Source organism: Rhamphochromis sp. 'chilingali' (assembly GCF_963969265.1).
Source record: "Rhamphochromis sp. 'chilingali' genome assembly, chromosome: 10".
NCBI lineage: Eukaryota > Metazoa > Chordata > Actinopteri > Cichliformes > Cichlidae > Rhamphochromis > Rhamphochromis sp. 'chilingali'.
In genome coordinates this window covers 29,090,052-29,117,452 of record NC_137937.1, presented here as the reverse complement: position 1 = coordinate 29,117,452, position 27,401 = coordinate 29,090,052, and the positions used below count along the sequence as shown (strand labels likewise).

General features: G+C 39.0%; 1 protein-coding gene across 1 annotated transcript; it reads left to right on the top strand.

The window, feature by feature from the left end:
• Positions 1-60: 60 nt before the first annotated feature.
• On the top strand, positions 61-27,213 carry cspg4ba (chondroitin sulfate proteoglycan 4ba). The gene is made up of 10 exons (XM_080893064.1): positions 61-333; positions 3,772-3,935; positions 7,666-11,235; positions 11,514-11,987; positions 12,476-12,652; positions 18,257-18,455; positions 19,664-19,795; positions 22,267-22,439; positions 22,856-23,039; positions 23,501-27,213. The coding sequence occupies exons 1-10, from the start codon at positions 243-245 to the stop codon at positions 25,540-25,542; spliced, it is 7,206 nt and encodes a 2,401-aa protein (XP_080749190.1). The 5' UTR covers positions 61-242; the 3' UTR covers positions 25,543-27,213.
• Positions 27,214-27,401: the final 188 nt, after the last annotated feature.

Sequence of the window (27,401 nt, the reverse complement as noted above, 5' to 3'; positions counted from 1 at the left end):
TTATTTTGAAATTCCCCGTGCACGCACGCGCACGAGGCGGAGTTTGGCGAGGGTCAGTTGGAGCTTCAGTTCGGGATCTCCTGCTGACTGTCCGGGCAGTGCACACATTCTCTGACTGGTCGGACGACCAGCTTCTAGTCGCTTTATGTCGCGTTAGCGAAGCGCGAAGAAGTGAAAACCAGTCTGTAAATATGTGACTCCACTGCCGGCTAAACATTAGCGTTTCTACCGAGACGAGGAAGATGGACTCTGTTGGGAAAAACACCCAGAAGAAGAAGTTGTGGCTCTGTGGTCTGCTTTGGTGGTCGCTTCTTGTCCATTTGGCGTCAGGAGGTAACAACTGCAACTTCTCTGACTTTATCAAATGAAAACGACAGCGATACATTTATTTAATGATGCGTTCAGTGGCAGGGTGTTTTAATCTTTCCCTTGTTAAATTTGAAGAGTTGTTTCGCTGTTTTTAGTTTGTAGTCTCTGGCTGTGATTAACAGTTTATAAATACCTCGTACTTGTGCGTGCAGTTCACCATATTTGTTGGCGGTGATAAACTACAGCACTAATGCTTATTATCACTTAACAATAATTTGTTGACGGATTTCGGTACATAATATTGCGTTACTCTGCATCACAGGTCCTAAAATGTTGACCTGAGTTTAACAGGATTAAACACGATGTGATAGAGGGTAGGCTGCAGGGTCTTTTGGCTGCAGTGTCACGATTACTCCCAGCAACAATAGCAGCTCGTTTAGTCTTTAAACAGCACAACCCTGTGATTACCTTTATATTAACTCAGCTGAAAACATCAGTATACCTCTCATTTAAGTAACCCCCACCCATTCTTATAATCTGTTTCTGTATGGACGCCCACAGTAGTCTGATATGATCAGAGACAGCAGCAGAAATAGGACTGTGATGCCCACTGCAGTGGAAGAACTATCAGACTGTGACAGTAACACACTCAATTAAATTCAAAGAAATGGACAGTTGTTGCTGCCTTAGGAGACCTAAAGGGAGGGAGATGTGATTTTCAGTTTAGCTGTACATTATTTGCATTCATGTGAGCATTCCTTAGCCCATTTGAATAATTTGATCCCAGACATGTGTCATCTAAATTCAGAGTTCATCCAGGCTTTGGCCTCAGGAATTATTTCAGAGTGACTCTCACTTACTATATCCTTCTTTGCACATGACTACTGTATAGATATTTGCCTTACTTCAGTGGATTTCTGGATGTTTTCTTTTTTTTTTTTCATCTCTACTGTCTTTGCATTATGAAACAAGCAAGGGCAACAGAGAGTCCACAAAAAACCCAAACAGGCACTTCAGTCAAGTTGCATTTCTGATTTGTTGTATAAACTGAGCACACAGGCAGTGACAAGCACTGCTGTCGCCCCTAAAATTAACTGTTAGGTGTTCTCTGGCTTTGTTGTTGAAAAAGCAGTTTGTGAAATCTCTTAGAAAATGTCCTTAATGCACAGAAACTAACCCTGCTGAAATCTAGATTATAGAGCAACATTCAAAACATGGGAATTGTTTTCTGGTTAGTCTGCAGTGCTCTTTAATTAACATTCCCTCAAAAATTCAAACTTTTGGTCATGTCAGAATGCTTGTTTACTTTTTTTGGGGGGGGGGGGCATCATTCTTCATCTGATCCAGAATCCACTTCCTCACAAGCAAACTGGGAGATGCAGCGATGGGGAGGTTCTGACCCTTTTGTTTTAACCAAACATGACTTTCAGTCATATGACTTAAACGTCATCTTGATGACGCTAAAATACAATTGAGCATGCATGTCCATCCTTGTGAATTTAAGAGAAAAATGTTCGTGCATTCCTCTTGAACAGTTTTGGGAAGTGCTTATTCCTTGTTATGTACACAGAACCATGAAGATGAATGGCACGGGACAAATAAATAGAGATAAGTAAGGCTGGATGCCTTTGTGGATATCAGTTTTTGTTTACTTCCAGCTACATTTAACAGTTCCATCTAAACAGGGTTTCAAACTTAGGTTGGTTACTGGTCAGTTAATTTCATTTCAGCTTTGGAATTTCTGCGTGCTTTGGAATTTGTAAGTGTTTTGGAGTTTGTACGTGCTATTTGGAACTTGTACGTGCTTTGTCTCTAGGGGCCACCGTAGTTCTGGCTTCACAATAGGGACAATCATTTTAGTTTCTTTTGAGCTATTAAATAATAAGTAAGTATATCGTGGTTGTTTGTTTTGGTTAAACGAAAAAGTGTTTTTTTAATTACTAGACATTATATTAACCAGATGATTTAGCTCATGGTTGACAAAATAGCATTAGTTGACACTTAAAGTCTGGACTTTTGTTTGCGGGGAGTAAATAAGAGTTGGCTGTTAACATGTGAAGCAAGCCAAAATTGTATAAATTTAGGTTAACAAAATAAGAATGTGTATGATTTTAAATATATCTATGTATAGAATTTCTAAATGAAGCAACAGCACGTATGGCCTAGATGTGTTAAAGCTCCATCTCAGTTATACAAACTAAGTTTTATTTTGTTTTCCTTTCTCTAGTTGTTTATATTTTAAATTCATTCTCATTGATTATTGTATCTTAATGTGCCTCAAGGGCTTATTAACATGCTTAACTGATCGAATTGCTTAAAAAGAAAATATTGCACGGTCCACACAGAGTGGATCAGTTTAAGCAAACTGCACATTAGTGCATTAACCCTTTTAGGAGGCGGAGTAATGCATGAGCAGACATTAACTTTATCTAGCTTCCCCCACTGAGCACTTTTAGCTCATTAGCAGCAGGGGGGGGGGGGGGGGGGGAAATCAAATGTAGAATGGGCACATTTCTTCAGTTTGTTAACCATTCAATATGCTGGGGACTCTGGAGCTCATTAAAAACTGAACTGGTGGTGCCCGGGCATGGAGGCTCAGACAAAAACGCTTCAGAGCATGTTAGCCCAGATTACAGGGTGATGTGAAATGGCAGGGAGGTGATGTAGAAGAAACAGCTGGGTCCGTCCGCCACGCTGTTTCTGGAACATGGGGCCACAGACAATGTGGGGACGTCAGAGCCTTTCATGTTCAGGTTGAAGGTTCCTGTTAGGGCAGGGCATGCCCGAACATGACGGACTTCCCGCAAGCCTCCTCCACATCCACTGCCTCAGTTGGTACACTGCTGTTATGGCATTAAAGTCAACATATGTAACTGCTACACATTTAAGAGAAACCATGAACAACTTTCTCCTACAGCTACTAACGAGAGATAAACCTGCAGTTCTGCAGGCTTGAGTTTAGTTTCGTCTTAAAGGTGGTTATTATTCTATAGGTAAAGCTTTAAAGCTACAATAATTGTATTCTTGTTGTAATTGAATGCATGGAGCCTTTTAAGTGTAACTAGCCCACCGCGAAGGCTAAACTCAGTAGATCCAGAGAATCTGACAAGTCTTTGAAATCAGGTGAGGTATAATTTGTGCGCAGCGTGTGGTGTAAAGCTCTGTGTGTGCCCTTCCCACTTATACACAGTCTGCTCACTTGTAAAGAACAGCTTTGATGATAATTATGCTGGCTTTTATATCTAAATGTCACATGTCGACTATATTGAGACCACAATGCTTGACTTGACTTGCTCTGTTTGTTGTAGTCACTGCTACTCTACTTCCTGTCCCAGTTCTCTCTTGTACTCGTCTCAGTTTAAATAATTGTGAGTTAGCCTGAAAAAAGACACCAAAATTGAGGACATGTACTCTTCCTCTAAGTCTCTAGGTTTTTTTTTCCAATCCCTTTTCCTCTCGCAGCTTCCTTCTATGGTGACGGCTTTGTACAGCTCAAGGCGAGACAGTCGTCCGACCGTAACGTGCTCCGCATTCGCTTCAGAACCTCGAGCACAAATGGCCTGCTGTTTCTCGCCGCTGGACAGACCCACTACTTTTTACTAGAGCTCCACACAGGTCGCCTGCAGGTGGGTACATCCATGGCTCCAGGACATGAGCATATGTGTTCAGGCATATAATTTCACACGTTCACGCACACACACACACACACACACACACACACACACACACACACACACACACACACACACACACACACACACACACACACACACACACACACACACACAGTATGCTATATGCACAACATCCAGTTTTTACTTTTTGTGTCTGACTACATGTATGTGCATTTTGGACAAACAAACATTCGTCACCATTAGCTGTGGCTCTGTCTCTGTTGACAGTGTCAGTCTCTGAACACGTTGACACAAGCTGACAAGCCTGTGTGGTGTGAGCTGAGTCTTAATGCCATACCAGTCACTTCTTGTCACAGTGAACACAACGAGATGAAAGATTTTTGAGATCATGGACAGATTAGTCACTCAAACCACATGATTGAGAGGCTGGATGACAGTGAAACACACGTCTGTTACAATTGTGGATGCTCATATTAAACATGGCCAAAGTAATGAGGCCAATATATGTGCAAGTAATCTCTGTGAGCCAAAAGTTCAGACTTCAGACTCCTTTAAATTCCCCATTTCAGACAGTTTTATTCCCTCTTCTTATAGCTCTTCATGATATACCCCCAAAAATCTACTTCCAACTGCTTCCATGTAACAAAGGACCAAAGGCACCAAAGCCCAATATGTAATAAATATGGATTATTTTAAACCATCAATCATGCAGACCTATAGTAGAGTCCAAGAATAAAACATGAAATATCACAAAATTGTTTGTCATTGCAACTATTGAATGAGTTAGTCATCCCATCTCTAAGTAGTGTATTGTTCTTTACCTGATGTTCTACAGTATAATAACTAATGTAATGTAATATAGAAGGTATGCACAGTTAAATGACCTAAACATTGTTGTTCAAATATTGTCATCAGTCTAATCTTAAACTTATATATCTACACTCCAGTGGCTTTTGTTCTGTTCAATCATGAGCTGTCCTCTTAAACTCAGCCTACAAAGCTCAGTCTGTTCAAAATCAAACGCTTTTATAAATAAATTTGTGTAAACTGTGAATGAAAGTCAAATGTATTCAAACATGTATCATACAGATTTTTTTTCACTAATCTGTTATTGTAATAATGATTATTTCACAAAGTTTATTGGTTCCTGTTTATCTGGGTTCTGAATTTCATACTAGAATGAGCCTTAATTAATGGAGTGGAAAACAATGAAATATCATGTTTCAGCAACAGTTTTATATTAAAAGGAAGCTGTATGTGGTTAAATATAGCATTCACTGCCACCTTTTGAGATTTATTTTGTATTTATCAAAATGTAGGTGTACAGTAGGTTTACACAGGAATTTAGTAATTAAAGATAAGCTTGTGCCACAAGCATTAAAGTCCTGTAACAGAAGCTTTGCATGGAGAATTTAAAGGTAAATCAAAATGTCCATTGAAGATAGCTTCTAAAGCATAGGTGTCAAACTCTGGCCCGCGGGCCAAATTTGGCCCGCAGTCTAATTACATTTGGCCCGCGAAGCCATACCAAATTACTATTAGAGCTGGCCTACTGGTATTATACAGCTAATATATATATTGTTTAGTATTAAACTTTGCTTGTTCCATATTCAGTTTTTCAGCTAAACTTGTTTGAGTCCATAAGAAAAGATTCATTCTTATATCTGGAGGAAGAATTTTTTTTCAATAAATATTAATGTTAGCCTGCGACTTTGTTTCATTTTGAATTTTGGCCCACTGTGTATTTGAGTTTGACACCCCTGTTCTAAAGCATCTTGTAAGCAGCCCTGCCAGGCTAAATCAGCACACAGAATGCACAGATATACTGCCAGAAGACTTTTTTGTAAGTAGACACATTCATAGGAAACATAGGAAGTCATCAGATATGCATTAGAGCTTTTCTGCTTCAGACTAGAGAAATCCCTGTGACTAAGCATCTATTTGTGTTAGACTTTTGCTGCTGGGAATGAATCACACTGACAACTGTGTTGCAGAGTTGTACCTTAGTAAGCACGAGGAGTGAACTCCGTGTTCATAAACTGGCACTGGTTACCATTTTAGGGTTTTGTTTTGTTTTATTTCTTCCGTCACACAAGTTTTCCTCTGGCTTGGGGTCTCATTTCGTGTGAGTCAGGCATGAGCGTCGCTTCCCGGAAACCAGTCCATGAATAGTGGCGACTGAACAGCAAGCCTTGACAAGCACATCATCTAAATGGTGCATTAGTTTGAGAAGGTGATGTGATTCTCTGAGGACATAGCTGAAGGCAAAAAGATAATAGTGCTCTTCCTGCTTTAAACGACAGACAAAGCTCACTGTTATAATCACAGGTGACATCATGGAAAATAAGCAATTTAAATCTTGCTTCTCCTTCGGGGTTCTCTACTTTTGCTTGTACAATGAAAATATTTCAAGAATTATTATTTTACATGTGTACCACTGTATAAACAATTTTAGATTGTATTAAAATTATATTTTCTGTATGATCATACCAAATAACATGTACTTGAGCACAAAAGTGGTTTTGCATTACTGGATAAAAAATTAAGGAGTCACTAAAGTTATCAAAGTTCATCCATGAATGTCTGTTTAATTTATGTTAAACTCCTGATGGTGTTCAATTTACCAAAGTATTCTGGATATCACTAAATATATCAAGATCCTTGTTTTAAGAACCAACAATGTTGGTTCTGTTCTGTCAATCTGTTGTTGGGTCATTAAAGTTAAGACTTTATATGCTGTAAGTGTTTGTGTCACAGTGATGTCAAACTGTGTTAAACTAAACAAACATAAAATAAAGTCCTTAGAGAAAAGTTGATAGGTCTTCACAGTCGCTGAAGTCCGTAGTGTCAACCTTCGGGGACCATAAACCAAATTTTCATGGCAGTGCATTCAGTATTTCCTGAGGTAATCGGTCTGGAGCCACATGCTGGACCTGCATACTACTACTAGCATTCCTAGCAATGAGTCATATTTAATGTGGGATATATTTTTTTTAAAGGGTATTGGAAAAAGTGAAAAGTTAGAAAAAGTATTTTATACCCATCCAACTTTTTTTTTTTGCATATTTGTCACACTTAGATGTTTGATGTCATCTAATATTAGATAAAGATAGCCTGAGTAAATGCATAATGCTGTCTTTAATTAATGGTTTTATTTAAAAAGCTATCCAAGCCATATGTGATAAAGTAATCGCCCCCTAAACCTAATAACTGGTTGTGCCACCCTTGCCAGCAAAAAGTACAATCAAGCATTTGCAGTAACTGGCAATGAGTCACATCATTCTGGGGGAATTTTTGCCCACTCTTCTTTGCCGAATTGTGTTAATTCAGCCACATTGAAGAGGGGTTTTTTTTTATTTAGTTTTGTTTTCTTTAGCTATTTCTGAGGTAATATGCTTCCAATCATTGTCCTGCTATATTATGCAATTATTTTTTAACATAGGCCCATGTAAGTTTGAATATTTTTTCCCCTTAAATTATCAAGATTTTCATTTAAAAACTGCATTCTATTTATCTAATAGAAAATACTGTTTGATCAGGAACATTAAAGTATAGCAAATATTTAAAAAAGAAATCAGGGTGGGAGCAAATACTTTTTTATTGTTATGTAATAATAAGCCTAAATTTACTTAATTTCCTCCTTAAGTTGCTCTGTGCATTTGCATAATATTTTATAAAATATCATATTTTGTAATCCAGTTGTTTTTGTTCTTTCTCCCAGCTGAAATTGGATCTTGGATCGGGGGAGCAGATGTTAGAATCAGACCGGGGAACCCATCTCAACGATCTGGCCTGGCACCATGTGGAAGTCCATCATGTGCAGCTCAACATCACTCTTACTGTTGACTCAAACTCTCACAGCAGTGTAAAGGTGCCAGGTCCCCATTACAGTCTCAACACAGATGGTCTCTATGTTGGAGGCTCAGGGGGCTTGGATAGACCTTACCTGCCCAGAGACCCAGTTTGCTTCCGAGGCTGCATGGATGATGTACTTTTCAATGAACGTGACTTGCTGTCATCACTGAGACCATATACCGGATACAAGAATGTTCATGAAGTGTCTTTAGGCTGCAGTCCCCAGTTCTTTGCCACTGAAGAGGACCCTATCAGTTTCTTCAGCTCGAGGGCTTACATTTCTCTTCCAACCTGGATTACTGAGCAGGAGGCTGCATTTGAGTGTGTTATGCACACTTCAGCTAAAGAGGGAATTATCCTGTACAATGCAGCCAGAGAGGAGAAGTTTGTGGCTCTGGAGATTCAGGACGGTTTGCTTGTGGCTGTTGTTGGAACAGGTGAAACCAAAACTGAGCTTCGTTCACTCACGCTCATCAATGACAGAAAATGGCATTCCATCAAGTTATATTTCAGTTCCAAAAGCCTTGAACTAACTATTGATGGAGAGATGGTGAAATCTGGCATTATCCCTCACCCAAAAGCGCTCCAGCTTAAAGGTTATCTTTTTGTTGGAGGCATCGATGATGGCACAAGATCTGAAGTCAAAAAGATGGGGCTTGTCTCTATATCTGGAAAGCGTGCCAGGGGAGGTTCCTTCAAAGGATGTCTAAAGAACATTGCAGTTAACAGAGTTAAGATGGGTCTCTCTAATGCTGTAGTCACCAAAGATATATCAGTTGGTTGTGAGCCAGAGAAAGAATCAGATCCACCAACTGCTTTGAATCCAACAAATACTCCAGGATCTCTTTTTCACTTGATAACACCAACACCATCGATTGATATGTCCACACTTGCATGGGGCTTGGACAGAAGGTATGGTTTCAATTTTGTGCAGCTTAAGAACCTTATAGTCCAAGAGGGTGGTCGAGCATCTCTTGAAGCCAAACACATCAAGGTTCTCTTGGACTTTAGAAAACTTGGCATTCGACAGTCTCAAATTATGTTTCGGATAGAGGAGCAACCACTTCGAGGTCAGATAAGGCTTGATGTCGATCAGGACCAAGAGGAGAATACTTTCAGCATGTTGGACCTTTGGCATGAGCGAGTAATGTACATCCACGGAGGCTCAGAGGAACCGGATGATTTCTTCATGTTTTCAATTTTTTCTAGTAGTCGAAAGCAAGTTCCTGATTATTTAAAGGGCACCAAACTGTACCGCTACAATATTTCAGTGACATCCACTAATGATGCACCTGAGTTGAGTCTACCTCAAGGAAATCTCTTTGTTCTGCTGGAGAACTCAAAGAAACGCCTCACCACTGATGTTTTGATGGCAACAGACATTGACAGCAATTACACAGACCTTTTCTTTTCTGTACTTGGGAACTTGAATGCTGATGCAGGATACTTGGAAGTTGAAAGCAACCCAGGCAAGGCAGTGACCTCATTTTCATATATAGACTTAGACGAACTGAGGGTATACTACGTTCACACAGGGGTTCGAAATTCAAGGATAGTTCTGAGAGTTAGTGATGGGGAAAAGGTCAGCAACACTGTAGTTTTACGAATTATGGCTGTAGCACTCGAGTATAAGATTGCTAACAACACAGGCCTTGATATCATTCAAGGAGAAACTGCTATTATTGGCTCAAAGCAGCTGGCTCTGCAAACAAATGCTGTGAACCAGGTTGTAGACATTCGATACGATGTCATTGAACCACCTCAGTATGGAGAACTCCAGAGACTTCACTCAAGTGGTGAATGGAGGCATACTGATTCATTTTCACAAAGGCTTTTAGAAAAGGAGCGCTTGAGATATGTTAGTACTTTCCAAGACATCCAGACATCTAATCCCACTGATTACTTCAAGTGTAAAGTTAATGTGGCTGCAAGGGAAACCACTGAAATCTTGTTCCCAATCACTGTGAAGTGGGTAAAGTACCACCTGGTGAGAAACACTATGATAGATTTGGATAAAGTGAGGAAAGTGACACTAAACTCAGAGTGTCTTTTTGCCACAACTGAAGGTGTGACTCTCTCAGAGGATGACCTATATTTTCGGGTTCTCACTACACCAAAGAAAGGGAAATTACTTCTCAACACCATAGTCTTAAAGAAGAACTCCACCTTTAGCCAAAGAGATGTAACAGATCTAAAAGTGCATTACGAGCTAGTTGACAGACCTTACCAAGATACAACTGACAGATTCAAATTTCATCTGGTTTCTAAACATGCTCAGTCACAGAACTATGATTTTCAGTTTTCTATTAAGGCTGATGTTAACAGCGTGTTTATTAGAAATGCAGGACTCTCACTTCAGGAGGGAGAAAGTAAGCTTATCACCAAAGATGAGCTCTTTGCAGAGACTCTGAGCACGAAGGATATGTTTTATACAGTTATAAACAGCCCAAAACATGGAAAGCTAGTCCGTATAAGTCAGTCAAATTCCAATGCTAGCTATGACAACATCTTAACCTTTAGTAATAAAGATATTTTAGAGGAACGTATAATATATGTCCATGATGACAGTGAAACGACTCAAGATGAATTCACTTTCATAGCCTCCACCACCCAAGGATTCAAACCTTTTATTGCAGAAGATGAACCTGGCTCCAAGGAAAGTGTTTTTAACATATCCATTCAGCTGCTAAATGACCAAAAACCAGTACGTGTAATTGATAAAGTTTTCCACGTAGTAAGGGATGGACAGAAGTTACTCACTACAGAAGATCTGCAATATCAAGATGCCGACTCTGACTTTGATGACGGTCAATTGGTTTACACTCGACGTGGTATCCCAATGGGAGACCTCGTGCTGGTAAATGACACCACTTATCGGCTGTTCCAGTTTCGACAGAAGGATTTGGAAGAAAAGCGGGTGCTGTTCATTCACAAAGGTGTGAGCTCTGGCAGATTTGTACTTTTTGTCTCCGATGGAAAACATTTTGTGTCAGGCCTTTTACACATCAGTGCACATGACCCTTTCTTGAAAGTCGACAATAACACCGGCCTGCTGGTCCAGAAAGGTCATTCAGTGGTCTTTTCCACCAGCAATTATAGTGTAATGTCAAATCTGGACATCCGAGATGACAAGGAGGTTATCTTCAAGTTAGACGATGGTCCAAAGCATGGAAGTCTTTACTGCAATGAAACAACCGTTGTGACATTCACACAAGCTGACTTAAAAGCAGGGCTGATCCGCTATCGGCACAATGACAGCAAATATCTGACAGACTATTTCAACATAACGGTGAAAGCTAAAAGTCTTCAGCTCACAAGCAGGGTCAATGTGAAGGTTTACCTGGAAAGTCATCAGAGACCTCCCATTGTACAGCATCATGATACTTTATTGGTGGAAGAGGGAAAACCAGCAAAGATTGATGAAACTAAACTAGAGGTGAGTATTTTCATTTAAAGAACTTTAATTTCTTTGAAGCATTCAATTAAAGTTTTTTTTTGATAAATGAGTGAAATAAGTACCGTAATCTGAATTGAAGGAAATATTACATCAACTGCTTGTATGCTGCTGAAAGGCTTAAAACAAATCTTTGACCAGTTTTTGTTTTTATGTTTTACTATTTTGCCAGTTTTTGTTGAGAATCACACGACAACTAAACCTCAGTGACACAAGAGACATTTCAAATTTAAGGACCAAATGTTTTCTGATTCTTGCAGGTCACCCACGAGGACAACCTGCCATCTGAGATTGTGTTCACCGTAAAGGTAGCCCCATCTTATGGCTTTCTCAGGCGTTTTGTTGAAGCGGAAGAGCGCTACATCGGAACCAAACAGTCCCCTGTCAACACATTTACCCAAAATGACATCAACAGCGGGAACATTCAGTATGTGCAGGTGGAGCCAAACAAAGTCAACGACACCTTCATCCTTGATGCCACCAACGGGGTCACTGATGTCACTAACATTAAAATGTTTGTAGACATCATCCCCCTGCTCATCCCACTTCAAGTCTCCAATATCACACTGAACGAAGGTGCGGCCAAAGCACTGACGCAGGATGTGCTCAAAGTCACCAATCGACACTTTTTGGGAATCAACTTCTTTTATAATTTGACTCAGCCCCCGCAGCATGGTCACATCGAGCACTCACGACATCCTGGTGTGGCCATAACCACTTTCACCAGGAGGCAGGTGAGATATTCTGACAAACTCTCTTACAGTTACCACAGAAAATAGCATTAGACTGGCAGTTGGGTGGGTATAAAACTGCTTTGATTTAGTGTCGCAGTGACATTTATTTTATTTTTTTTGTTTGGTTTTTTTTGTTTGCATCAAGTGTTTAGAATTTAGAGGATGCATCCATCAATTACTCATTAATTGACTGGACTAATTATTTTAAGTAACCTTCGTAACCTTCGATTTGGTTCTCATTAAATGCTTTAAAGAAAAATCTTTCCCACCCTATCCCAATAGGAATATCATCATTTTCCTAGTTTTTTTTTTTAATCTTGTCATTATGCCCTTAAGTATTTTCTGAGAGGTTTCACATTATTATCATGTGGAAATTATATGCAAGAGAAGAGATTGTGACCTAAGCATCATAAGGTAGTTTTATGCACTGCTGTGTTTTGGAAGACCCTTTGCTATGCCAGTCTATCCTTTCTGTGATCATTATTCAGGTGGAGCATGAGTTCATTTACTACGTCCACGACAGCAGTGAAACCTTAGCTGACAATTTCACTTTGGTGGCCAATGATACGAGCTTGAGGAAGCAGAGTGCAGCTCAGATGGTGCACATCCAGGTTATACCCGCCAACGACGAGCCTCCTGTTATTATAACCAACAGGGTCCTCAGGGTGAGTCTGCTCTATATTTAAACTTCAGACACTTTTTTTTTTACTAGGAGGTCTGGCACTAGAGCTTACTGTCATGTGGGCAGTGTTACAAGTTGCCATGGCTGGCTGGCAGGGTGGATGGGGGAAACTATGTTTGCTATGTGGAAGAGGGTCCATAGGGGTTTGCAGCATAGAATAGCAACTTAAATCAAGCATAAAAAGAACTTGCAGGAAAGTCTGGTATGATGTTCAGAAGTTAAATTTTCAAACAACTCTAACCAGTATTGAGATATATCACAATGACTTGAACAATGAGCTGCTATTTTTGGGGGATCTGGAGTGGCTGGAAATGATTTCTTAGGCTTATTATAAAAACTTTTAATTAAGTCAAGGATTATTTCCGAGCATTACAGAGACAGTAGATCCAATGGTGAAAATAAATTTCCATAAATAAAATCTGTTCAACAATATTCAAGTGTTGAGTGTTTAAAAATGGTAAACATTGTGACCACGCTGCCTCATTTTGGTCCACTTTTGCTCTACTTCACCTTTATTTTTGTCCTTTTCTTACCAAAGGAAAATGTTCTGGTTATTTAATATATGTTTAGTATACTGTATGTGAAAAGCAATCCCTACTCAGATATGTTATACATATCTATACTTATAAATTAAACAAGTTGTCTTTTGTGTATATTTGCTGAGCAGTGCTGTCTTGTGCTACTCTGTAATACAAATACAACTCTGGCTGGAGTTGGAGGAGATCCAGCTGTAAGGAGAGTTTGAAGTATAGGTCTTTGTAGTCTGTGCCCCAAATGCCTCAAATTCCTCTGGGATCCTGCAGACACAGAGAGGAGCAACTTCTAACATTTACTGTGCTAAAGAGTAGCTGGCAAGTTTTACATTTTGGTGATGTTGACTGACAAACTGATCTGCATGTGTGCTCTGTTAAATTTAAATCAAATGAGCCATTTTTTCTTTTCTTTTTTCTTTTTTAAATATGTGTTAAGTTGGAGGTCAAGGCTTTTAAGTCTAGGGAGCTGATTCATCAGTGGCCACAAGGTGGCCCTGTCTTACCTCTAATCATTGGTCTTAAAAATGCCCTGCACATGATTTTAAGAGAGTGAACTTTTTTCTTGCAATCATGTGTGTATATGCATTTGAATTATTTTAGAAAAAACACTTTTTATGCAAATATTACATTCTCTGTTTCAGTTTTTTAAAAAGACTTGCTATATTTCTTTTTGCAAGCTGGAATTATCAGTACACGTTACCTGCCCTTGGAAATACTCCAGTATTTCCAGAGAGAGAGAGATGGTGGCTGAGTGGTTAGGGCACATATCACATGGTAAATGTGTACCCGATGTGACATTAGCTGCTGGCTGTTTGCTACAGGTCATAGCCCCTACTCCTTTTGCCACATTTCAACTCTTTATTTACAGAAATAAAGACCAACAATTGTTTCTTGAAAATATCTTGTGTAACTGAAACCAGTATTGTTCATGGCGATGCTGCACTGAGTTGTGAGGACTCTTTCTCATAGTGCAGCGTTCCACCTTTTGAACTTGCCAAGAGAATAAAGGCTAAGACAGACACATGATTAAATAAAAGAAGACATCTTATTAAAAACATGTTAAAAAGAAGCATCAAGCAGTTTAGGTTTTGCACTAATGACTCAAATAAATTTGTCTAATCTGTCATCTCTATTACTAAAGCTGTAGCCTGATAAGCAGCAGCATGAGGTCTATCATATCTCATGTGTGCTGTTCATCAGTCCTGCTGTGACTTCCTGTTAAATAGGGGATTATTGGAGGTGGAGTCATTTCACACCAGAAGAACGCACACTCACCTAAGATGTTCTGCTGCAGGGCTGATGTGGAGTGTGTGTTGTCCCATTCCAGAGGCTTCTATTTGATTGGTATACATTATGATCCATTTAAATAATGTAACAATTTAAAGTATAAGGCCAGCTCATTGCTAATTATCATTTGAGCTTTTCAGGTCCATTCACCAGTGTTTAGTGTTTTATTTAAGTTCAGATCCAACTTGACATATTTAGTTCTATATTTTTAAAGTAAGGAATGCATTTTTTTTCTTTTTGTTTTTCTTTCTTTTTTTGTTTCACTCTTGTTCAAAATTCTCTCTTCTGCAAACTGTGATAATTGTTCACTTTGCCCACCTTTCACCAAGCACAAACCTGCCAATAAACAAGAGTCTGCTCGGTAAGTGTGTGAAAACAACAGTGATCACACCTTCAACACAAAAAAGCACATGATGAAACTTAATTCTGTAAAACATACAAAAAATATTTTTTAACAGGAAGTGTTTACTTGTTCTCTTTTTAGAACGTTATATCTGTTGATTAAGTAGAAACCTAACTTTTTTTTCTTTCTTTCTTTTTTTTTTTTTTTTTTAACTCATTTAGAAATGCTGTGATCATGTAGTTTGTGTGATTTGAAAAAAACAATTTATAGAAACTCAAGTTTGGAAGAGTGTGCATCACGTGTAGCATTTTTAGCGTCTCAGCTGAACAGACAGTAGTGCAAGGTGAAGTGATGTCTTCACGCTAAGTTGTTTACTGATTAATAATTACGTGGTAAATAATGAATCCACTACTATCCACTGCCCCTAAAATTAATGTTTTTACTTTCTGGCTCAGCTTTGGTTGTTTGGTTCTCAGCATTCATACCAAAAGCTAAAAGTATGAATCTTGGTCCGTATAGAGTTATGTAGATACTCGCTGACAGTTTTCTAGTACTAGTAGTAATTTTCACATTTGATGCGATAGGAGCTTTGTGTCATGGTGCGTTATCCTGCTGGAAGCAGTCATGAGAAAATGGGTACACTGTAGCTATTAAGAGATGGACATGTGGTGTTTAAATGATGCTCATTTGTACCTAACGAGTCCAAAGTGTGCTAAGAAAATATCCCCATTACCATTACAGCATCATCACCTACCATACTTGTTGGTACAAGTCAGAATGGATTCATTCTTTAATGACACCAAATTCTGGCCCTGTTATCTAAACGTTGCTGCAGAAATCAAGACTCATCACTCCAATCTTCTGACATCAACATGGGCTTTCCACCCAGAGAACTGTTGCTCACTGAATATTTTCTTTCTTAATGACCATTCTCTGAGAAAATCCCAGTGTTCAACAGTTTTTGAAATACACATTTAGAGTCGCTTAAATCAGGTTTTCTTGACCATGTATAAACCTAAATGCAGAGTTGTTGCCGTATGATAAGTTGATTAAATATTTATGTTAGGGAGAAGTTGAGGAGGTGTCCCAAACAAAGTGGGCAGTGAGTTTGTCAGCACTGCTATTTACTGATTCTGTTGTTAATATACAGTTTAGCTATAATCTGTTTTCTTTTTGAAACTGTTGTATTGGATGATTTTTGACATTTTGTTTGGCCTATTTTTGTGCTCTGTCATTAAAGATTCAGCTCTGTAAACAAACAAGTTCAACACAATTGCCCAATAGCTCCATGGCACCCCAGTGTGTTGAGCTAATGTAGATGGTTGAACACAAACACTGCTATGGAGATCTGGCATTTTAGGGTTGATGCTAGATATTATAGAACTGCAGTCCCCAACCTTTTTTGCGCCACAGACCAGTTTAATGTCAGACAATGTTTTCACGGATTGGCCTTTAAGGCGTCACAGAAAAATACAACAAAATAAAATGATACAGCCAAGACAAAAACTGTGGTATTTTGTAAATATAATAATAAATGCGAATTCACTGTGTAATTGTGTAACTTTATTAGCGGCATCCTCCTGAAATGCGCCAACAACATTTCAGAGTAGCATCCTCCTCTCTACCCCTTAATGCTCTCTGGTCGGTATGGTAACGCATAAATATTTCTTTCAAAATAAGACACACAACTACAACACGGGAAAAGACCCAGGGAAACCAAGTTAACGATAAACACCCGAGCCTCAACTCTCGCAGCCCGGTACTGGTCTGTGGCCCGGGGGTTGAGGACTGCTGGTATAGAACAAAGCACCAACCTCTGACAAATTTCTGAGCTTGCAAGCTATCCTGAAACTTTGGATAAGCAAGCTTACTTACAAGGGACTAGTTTTTCCACCATTACCAAAAGATACAGGCTGTGCACCCTGAACACACCTACCCAGATGTATCAGCCACTGCTGGTTATTAGACTGAGGGTGGCCAGTGGGAAAATAATAAAAAAAACACCCAACCCTAGTTTGTATCAGCGGAATGTTTAAACCTTTTACTTATAGGTAATCTATACGGACTTTTACAGTTGTGAATGTTTAGGGAATAACAAGATAACATTTAATTTCATAAAATCATCGTTTTATGATTTTCTTTTTGTAGCATTTGACACAAGACTAAATAAAAATAAAATTTATTTTTGTCCTAGGAAGTACACACAACACAATTATCATCTTTAATATTGCTGGCATTGATCTTCTCATCACAGAAGACAGGTTTGTGCCAATATAAAAAGCACAGATGTTAATAGAATTAATGATGGCTGTATTCCTTTGAGCTGCTTCAGTTTCAGGGATCTGTTATTGCTGCTGCTGGTGACCTGACATGTTATAAAAGCAGAGGTGTTGTTAATATCATATGTGACACGTGTTCTTTGACAGCTCAAAATGTCTTACAAGGAAAAGGTTTGTGCAGTTCATCGCATTTTACAGGCCATACATTCACATCATTCTGATCACAACATTGCATTAATTACTGTGGAATGACAACCTGTCCTAACAACAATTGCTTGTTATGCAATCGTTCTTCTGGACTGGACTGTAGAAGCTCATCTTTTGTTGTCAAGTGTCTGCACGGTTCAGTAGTTTCGTGTTCTGTGTGTGAATGAGATCCTCTGTTTCTTCGTGTTAGCCTTGAGCTTTTGAATTTACATGGAAGCAATACTTCACTGTACCAAACCAACACTCTGCAGAACACCTAACTGTGTATAAAGTTTACATGGCTATATTTAGTCTTGAAATGTCCTTGGTTTGAGTGACAGTTTTCCTGAGGTTTTTATTGTATTACCACCTATATTTGCCTGAGTTAGAACATTTTTTGTAGCAGTCCTTCTGTGGATGTTATGTTGCACAGAAGCAAGACAAAAGAAAGAAGAAGAAAGCCTGTGAAATAGCCTTATAGCTGGATTCGCACTCAAAGCATCTTTGTCAGTTGCATTAGCTAATGAATGACAGGAACACATGAGCTAATTCTGTGGTCTTTTATGTGCCTGGCTTTTATTTCATTTGTATGCTATTATATTTTTGCAGAAAGTAGGTGTAGCTTAGCTGTGGTGCAGATACTTTTAATTCATAAAATGGCACATAATTTTGCTCTACCTTACAGACTTTGTACTGCATACTTCTTCTACACTGCCTAGATTAAATGGGAAAAGATTGGCATTTACAAATGTAAATAAGCTTTATTTTAGCAAGTTTTGTGCCCCAGTTTCATGATCAGATGTGGCAGCTTTTTATTCCAAATACCACAATAAATGTCAAACTTGGGTTTAGCTGTCATGCACTGTGAGCCTCTACATTATGAGCCCTGTCAAACAAAATCTTGTAGATTCCTTGAGGTCAGATGGTCTCTGCTCTGTCCTTGTCTGCCCCCTGTCCAGGTGTGGGTGTCCTCAGTGACAGAAATCACTTTGGATGATCTGAGTGTGCAGGACCAAGACACACCACCAGAGGAGCTCCACTTCATGGTGACTCCACCCAGCAATGGACACCTGGCCCTGAAGAGCGCCCCGATGAAGGCAGTGCTCAACTTCACCCAGGCCCACATAGACCAGGGGCAGCTGGTGTTTGTTCACAAAGGTAAATGTATTTTCCATGCTATATCAGAGAGAGGACTACTGAATTTAATATTTTAATTTGAATTATTTAAATATTTAACTAGAAATAGCAAACTTTGTCCAGCCAATTTCATATTAAAATAATTTTGATAAATGCTAACTACCAAACAGGAATGTAATTAATAATTATTCAGCCAGATTACCATCATAATATTATTCAGTATGTAATTTTTTATAGTCTGCTGCCCAAATTAATTTGTATAGTCTTTAATCAGGTTCTATTTCATCAGTTAAAAGGAACATTTTGTATTAAAATTGTGTTTTTAAACACAAACTCACACACAAATATAAAGGTCATACACTAAGAATGAGTGAACACAATATTTAGCTCATAGGCAATACAAGCTCAAGGTCTAAACAAGTACAGTTTCAGGTCCTTCATGTTCTAGAAGTAACTCAACCCAGAGTCGATACTCTAAACTGGAAATTTCCAAACAAAAGCTAATGTTCTGTGATGGACACTGGAGTAGTTTCTGTTGCTATAGGGTATTCAGCAGATATACTGTGATATATTATATTCTTTTCATTCTCTTGCATGGTTTAAATGAAATAATTCCAAATATTTTTAAATCTTTTATTTTTGCCATTCCTTTTTGTACCCACTAGAAGGTGCTGTTAGCAATTGCTACAGTTTGATGTTCTCTCCAGTTTCTCTGTGAATTAGAGTAATCTGTAGGAACGGTGTGCAACCTTCTTTCTTATCCATTGGCTTGATTGCATAAATGAGACCGGCCAAGTGGGCTGAAAGTCAGATTGAAGGTGATAATACTTGATAGTCTGGAACTGCTGTGACGTAGTGAATAACTTTTGTCAACATTTAATGGTGACTCAGATCAGGGTTCTGCTTACTGTTTTGATTTTTATCTACCTTTTTCTTTGTTTTGTGCCACCATGAAAGCTTGTCATAACAGCGTGCAAGACTAAAAGAAAGTGTTCTTTTTACATGCGTGTACCCACACGTACATTATAATATTTATGTTCTATACTCAGAGGTTACTTAGACGTTTGGAATTGTTACATTTTCTTGAGCTCTTTTATATGTCTGTGCCAAGAATAAAGTAAAAACTTGTACATACAAAACTAAATGAAGGCTGTTTTTTCTTGAGTAAAGGAAATGCCACTTATCCTTTGATCTGTTAATATTAGTGTTTTGTTTAATTATGTTTCCAGGTGCTATGTCAGGAGGATTCAACTTCCAGGCCAATGATGGTGTGAACTTCACTCCCAGACAAATCTTCAGTATTACTGCTAAAGCCCTAGCTCTCAGTTTGGAGAAGAGTCAACCACTAAAGGTCTTTCCAGGTAAACCTGTTCTTTGAGAAGCTTGTGATTATTAAAGTCTAAAACTGGCTATATATTTTTAATACTGTTAAAAAAAAAAACTATTTGTTTATTTTTTAATATTTGTCCTCTTCCCTCTTCCTTGGTGCTCAGCTCTCAGACAAAGGGTATGAAATATCTGACTTTAAGATGTCCTAAAACTTACGAACAGTGCAATTCTAAAAGAAAAGCAGACCCAGATTTGTACATCAGTGCTGTGTTATTTTTGAGAATAATGGAGCTCAGTGGAACAGTGAACCAGTATGTGGTCTCACTGCATACTTCCACCAAGCAAGAAAAGTCCCTTCACTCTTTACACGAAGCAACTCCCTTGATCCAGAAGCAAATCTGGATTGAGGTTATTTTGATATTTTCTTGAACTGAGCTGTTGTCTTATGTAACTTTGATGTGTTTTACAAAAATATTAAATTCTATTAAATGTTATGCTAAATGTTGAATTTTACCCTCCTTGCATCAGTAAGGAATTCTTCCAGAAATCCTTGGATCTGGATCTAGGTTTAGATCAAATCCATCCATAAGTTTCTGGGTCATCCTCCTAACAAACAAACCAAAACCAGCTGTATCACCTCCTTGACAGAAGTAATGAGCTTCATCTGGCCGTGGTTAAAACCAAATAGCTTTTTTTTCACATGATTTGTTGACAGCAAGAAACAAAAAGACTTGAGTCTAAACTACTAACTATGCTTCCCATTGTTTTATTTTCCCTTCTAATAATATGAGGTTTTTTAAAAGTATTTGTGTCATGATCAAGTGTACAGCTGCTTCCTGAAAAGAACTGAAACGGCATATTTTTATTCGCCTCAGTCATCAACTCATACAAGTTTTCTGTGGTACTAGTAAGAACCATGAGCACAGTATTGGTTTCCTCTTTTTATTTTAGGATTTTTTTGGGGGTGGGGAATTTTTTTTTCTATGAAACATTAACTGTTTCTGACACCATCAGTCTCTACTTAACTGTATTTTGCATCAAAATTTGCTTGTATGCTCAGCCTGACCGCTACCAAACACCACTGAATTCCTTTAGTTAAATAATTCAGCACATCTACAACAGCTGCAGCAAGCACTTTTATCCCCGAATACCAGACCAGTGAATCAGCTTTTGCCATGTCCTAATGTTTTGATATTTTTTACTGTTAATATTTTGGAGATAAAAATAGGCCAGCTGGGTGTTAACTGTGTCTGCAAACATGTTTAGTTTTCTGAGATTTTCAGTAGTCTGTCAGTGGTGGAGATTTTCAGTGTGAATTAGAAGGAACGGATATGGTGAGGATAGAATACAGCCAACTGGCACGCTCTGCTGAGCTTCCCAGCCACAGGGTGAGTGGGTACTTGAAAAGCTGTGCCACTGTCTGCCTGAGACAGCCCTGTTTGTGCTTCGTGCCAGGCAAGCCGGAGAGAGAGAGTGAGATACAGAAAGGGCGGGATGGGAGCTTTAACTGACAATGAAGGGTTTTGATGGGGTGAGGGGTGACATGAAACACTTTCACAGTGTGGAGGGAAGATAGATTTATTTATTTTTCCTCTTTCCTCACAGACACCTTAAATGTCTTGGTGCTTTCTGGGAAACTGTGCAAACACTTCTTGCTAAATGGTTGCAAATGCTGAATTTAGAAACCACATTTACCTGAAAGCATTCTTACGGATAGTCGTAGTGCCAGTAAAGACATTTACACTTTTATTTTATTACACAAAGCTAATTATCTAATTGGCCGATACAGTTACTTAATGGTGGGAATACTGGATATTATTAGAAGCTTGTTTTTTGTCGTTAAAAGATAAGAAACTTGTTGCTCTCTCTTCTTCCAGGCAGGAAATTTCCCATGATAGATATGGATGGTGGGAGCACTGCTTAAAAAAAGTGATGAATGGGTTACACTGTGCTTTCACCCCTCTGTCTCTCTATCTTTGATTTCCATCATTCATCACCAGACTTTTAGGATCCCAACAATATCCACAGTGACAGGAGGACTGTGGAAATCTATGTAATCCATCTTAAGAAGAAAGAATTCCTTAGAAGTCACCTATTACTCTCAGTGGACACTTCTTTTTACATTTTCCCCGAGCGGAAGATTTACGTCTGCAAGGAGCCGATCTACTTTTAAATTCTTGTTTGGATTTTATGTAACACCCGCACTGCAGTTGGATGTGCTGTAAAAATGTCTCTGATGTCTGCAGTGCTGCTTTAATTTGACACATCAAAGGAATCTCATCGGTCTATTCCAGACCTTGTTTTGCATAATTTGGAGTCAAAAAGATGTGGAACGCATTCAAAGGGGAAAACTTACAAAATGTAGAAAAAAAGGTTTTAACTGCGTGGTTTCAGCTAACTTGATACTCAATTCAATAAAACAATCTTTTTGTTGACGGATGCTGAAGCAGGCCACTTTATCAGTAAAGCTACTATTCTTATTTAATTTCTCATTTCTGTACAGGCTCTTCGAGACCAATCACAAATGAGTATTTACAAGCAGTGACCAATGACATGAGCAACACCTCAAACCGTGTAATAACATTCAGTGTGACACGGCATCCTAAACTGGGGCGTCTGGTGATGAGGCAGCCTAATAATTCAACAGCAGACATCTCCACTTTCACACAAGATATGGTAAGTGTGAGGAGCCAGAGGTCATGCCCATACTTATCACCCTTATGTGCTATGTAATATGAAACAGAGAAAGACTAAACAATAGGCTTTCTCCGCTGATGTGGAACACTGCCAGATTTCCTCTGTATGAATAAAACATGTAATGCTTTTATGTAATCAATTATTACTGGTGGATTATTATGTGACACAGACACAGTTGTGATGGTTGTCCTATATTTACCGCTGAGCAGAGCAGATTTAAAGTAATGAATAAATATTATGCAGACTGCAGAAACATCTTTAAGAATGAGGCCGCTGCACAGATTACACAGTTGATTATGTTCATTTTGAGGATGGCTGATTTCAGTAACTTCATAGATGTACATTTCTTTTGTAACTTGGCTTGCCTGACTCTTTGGAGTGTGTGTGTACCACAGGTGGACAGGAAAGAGGTTTTTTACATTCAAACTCCTGTTGAGTCAGTTGGCTGGGAAGCCATGGACTCGATGACCTTCTCTGTAGCATCACCACCTGCTTCAGTGGACAGTCTGACCTTCAGATTTGACATCTCATATGAGAATACTGGACCAGAACACAACACAATCCTGCTTGCAAACACAGGTATGAATATGACTCTACAGCTGTGTTAGCAGCTCTGGTCAGACACGCTGCTGCTTTGAGGTAAAAAAAAAAAATTAACTTCATCATGTGAGCATCCTTACAATATGTGTGTTCTGAACCGGTGTAAAATTCAGATGAAATTGGGAGACGGCACAGATAACAGAGTTTAAGAGAACCAACATTTGTTTAATTAAATGAAAGTGGGAGGAGAAAAAGTCAGTGCCTAAGTGTTTAAAAGAAAGAAAAGTAAACCAGAAAAACACCCAGACAAGCCACACGCTTGCCTGCTGGGGAGAAGCAAGAGAATATTAGCTACCAAGCCCTCCTTTTTTAAAACAATTAGTCAAGTGGCAGGTGTGCTTTCTCCTAGGACCCACCTCTCAAACTCTTAAAACTGTAGATGATGGCACTAACATTAGCACATTGTTGGGACTGACTAATTGAAGTTTGCTTGGTGACAGGTGCTGAGGTGACAGAAGGGGAGAGTGTCATCATTGACGAGTCCAAGCTCGATGCCACTAACCTGATGTCCAAGCTGCCTACACCTCAGCGTAGCTCCTATGAGGTGTGGTTTCAGGTAACATCTCTGCCTCAACATGGTGTCATCGTGGTTGGTGAGAGAAACCTAACCAAGGAGAAACCTAATTTCTCACAATTCATTATTAAAAAATATGGTATCACCTATAAACACGACAACTCGGAGACAACTCAGGATTCTTTTATATTCAGCGCTTGGCTTAATCCTAAGGGAAAAACTGCGCAACGCCCTGAAGATGACAGTGATGTTGTTGTGGAGCATTTTAATATTACAGTCATCCCTGTGAATGACCAGCCACCTTTGCTAAAAACCAAAGCTCCAAGTCTGAAGGTGGTACAAGGAGATACAATAGCCCTTGGGCCAGAAAATCTCAAAATTGAAGACTTGGACAATCCTCCTGATGATATTAAGTTCTCCGTGATAAGCAAGCCAAGCAATGGTTACTTGGCTCTCAAAGGAAGTTTGAATGAGTCAATAGTGGCCTTTACCCAAGCTCAAATCAATAACAGAAGTGTCTGTTTCGTCCATGATGGAAGTTCTGTCTCTGGAGCGTTCTACTTCAGTGTTACAGATGGCTATCATAAACCAATATACAAACTCTTTAACCTAGAAGTGTCAGAAATTACCATCACTCTTGTCAAAAATACTGGATTAGAACTCCAGCAAGGTAGGACTTTAGTATCTCTGACCGAGGACAACCTTGCTGCTGAGACCAATGGGAAAAATGTCACAGTTTACTACCAGATTACAAGGCCTCTGAGATTTGGCAAACTTTTGAGAGACAACCGAGAGGTTACGCTGTTTGACCAGGAAGATCTCCAGACAGGAAGGTTGTCCTACCATATGATCTCCCTTTCTTCTGTCGAAGACAGCTTTGAGTTCACTGCTTTCACTTCAGAGGCAAATCTGACTGACCAAGTGCTTAACATAACTGTGAAACCTTTACTCCAGACTGGTAAAGGTTTAAGGATTCCCAATGGGATTACGGTCAAATTCAATGTAAACTTTCTCAATGCATCTGAACTGGCTAATATAAGTGACAGTGACCCCGTCTTTGAAGTATTATCCCATCCTAGGTATGGGAAAGTGGTTCGACCAAAATTAAAAATGACCATAAAAGCTATCCCAGTGGAGTCCTTCACCTTTCAAGAGATCATGCAGGCGAAGGTAGCCCTAGAGCTGAATGCTAACATGACTGGAGTTGAAGAGCTAAACGATTCAGTAGTATTTGTTCTGAAAGCTGATAGCGTCCAACCTGCTAAAGGGGAATTACATTTTACAGTTGTGCCATATGATCCAGCATTTTTTCCACCCACAAAGAGTCCTGTTTCAGCTACATCATCTGTGCCTCAGGCATCAATCAAGACTGCTTTTCCAGTCCTGTCTACAGTTTTCCTCTCCACCCAACAACCAAGCATAAACCAGCAAAAGTTCAGAGGACGCAACCGCTGGGGAAACTCCAACAGAACTAGCGTTTTTGGTACAACTCTGGGCAAACCATCTCAAACAGAGGAGTTTCTCTTCAAAAACACACCAGTTCGTGTCGAGTCCTACCCTCAAAAAACGTCTAATCCACTCCTGATTATCTTACCACTGCTTGCTCTGCTGCTGCTTGTAATCATCTTTGTGGTGCTGGTTGTCTTTCTTCGACACCACAGGCAAAGAAAGCAGAGCACTGCTACAGCACAGGAGCAAACATCCACCGGTCTTCCAAACAGTTCATCTTACCAAGGCCAAACCCAAAGGAGCCCAGCAGTTCCCACTGTGACTGTCACTCCTCTAAACCATAACTGCCCAGGCAGCCCAGTGCTTGATCGGTTATTGACACCAAACCAGGGCACAACTTATAACGCAATAGATTCAAACATGGTTGTAAGTTCATGGAGTAATGGCTCCCCTGTTACATCATGTCAAATGATTAGAACCGCTACTCCCACTTTGCAGAAGAATCAATACTGGGTATGATCTTTTATAGCAGAAGTTGTCACTATTCAGGTTTTAGAGTTACATGACCACTGACGGTGTGACAATAACTTGTTCACCATTTTGGATGTATGACGCAATTTGATGAAATGAATAAGGCCCTAGTCACACAGGCTGCAAAGGAAAAATATTTGTTCCCTAGCTGGTTGTCGAATGGTTGCTGGCTGTTACCTTGAATCCAATAGCTACAGTCCCAGTCACACGGGCCTAGAGACCAGTCAGCAACCATCTTGGGTTGGCAGAAGGAGAATAATTTAGCAAGGAAAATTTCAAGAGTTTTTGTAAAGAGCTAAACAAGAGTTAAAACATGCCCTTAAATGCTGTCCCAACAAGGTGATAACAATATTCTGTGTCTGCTGGATGTGAAACGTCCTTTGCGATATATTTATCAGAAGCAGGACAGCTCATTAACTCATTGTCCATCACCACAACCACTGCTGCACATTCAGTTAGTGGGACAGAATCTGTTCACTAGAGCATTTACAAAGTGGTAATTGTAGAGAATTATAAACAATGTTTGTGCCTCATGTATATGTAACCAACAATGTCCTCATGCATGTTGCAGTTTCTCCCATTAAGAGTTATGAACAGCAGAGTGGAAGATGATTCTAATAACTGTGAATTACTAAGACTGACACTGGCATTTCAACTGATTGTGCAGATTTTGTGTAGATATTATAGTTTAGAAATGTTGTAAACTCAGGAAGTTTGTCATTCACCTTTATTGAGGGTTACATGTGTTGTTGATAACTGAGGTCCATTTAAAATTATGGGACATAACATAAAGGAAAATCTGCCCGAAATGTTTCCCAGCATGGCTTTGTACCACTCTCTTCATAGACCCGATCAAGTCATTGATAACACATTTGGTTAAATGATGTAATTTTATTTTACTCTTTCCAGTATTTTTATATTTAAAGAAGTGCATACAAAAAAATCAAGGTAGAAATCTTTTAAATTATACAACTCTACTCTTACTCTTCACATCTTTACCTCAGTTATTAAATATAAAACACAAGGATTATTCTATAATTTATTAATAGGCTCATTGATCTACAACTCACCTGAGGTGTAGCATGTTTGCTTTTTATTGAGGAGTGACTTTTGTGTACAAAACGTCACTGTACTACAGCTGCTGACAGGGCTTTCCTAGAAAAAGAGCAGATTTTCTGTGACTGAAATGAGTCCTTGAACGATATATAATTATTATTTATCACTGATAAACCAGTTCTAACTTATGTGGTCAAATTATTGAATACGTCTGGTGTACACTGTAATGTAACTGCTGCAAATGAATGGTACTGCTCTGGGGGATGAGACTGCGGTCAGATAAAATTACCATTGGCATGAAATTATTTTATACTGAAGAGAATTGTCCTTTTATTTTATGCTAGTCTCGACTCAGTTGTGTAACTTGCCATGTAACAGAAGTGTCATATTTATTTATACCATATTTTAAATAAACCTAATGTTTGTAAACAGCTTATTTTTATTTTAGTTTCTGCAGTAGCAGTGTAATATGCGTGTGCAGTCGTTGTGGTCAATTATTAGTTTACTTCTCCTCATAAAAAAATGTTTAGCAACCAAATTATCACTTATTTCTTTCCTTCCTAAATGGGTTTTTGGCAGTTTCCGCTATCACTGTAATTTAAACTATCTTGCTGCTTGTTACCCTCCACTTTGTGGCACTATGCTTGCTACAAAAAAGACGAATTACACCATTAGATAAAGATGTGTTGTGATCATGAATTCTCACAGTTTCCTGCAATTACTTTAATGAATGTTCATGCGATGTTATCTGCACTAAGATGTGTTTGTCCCCTCCATAAGAATGTCTGTTC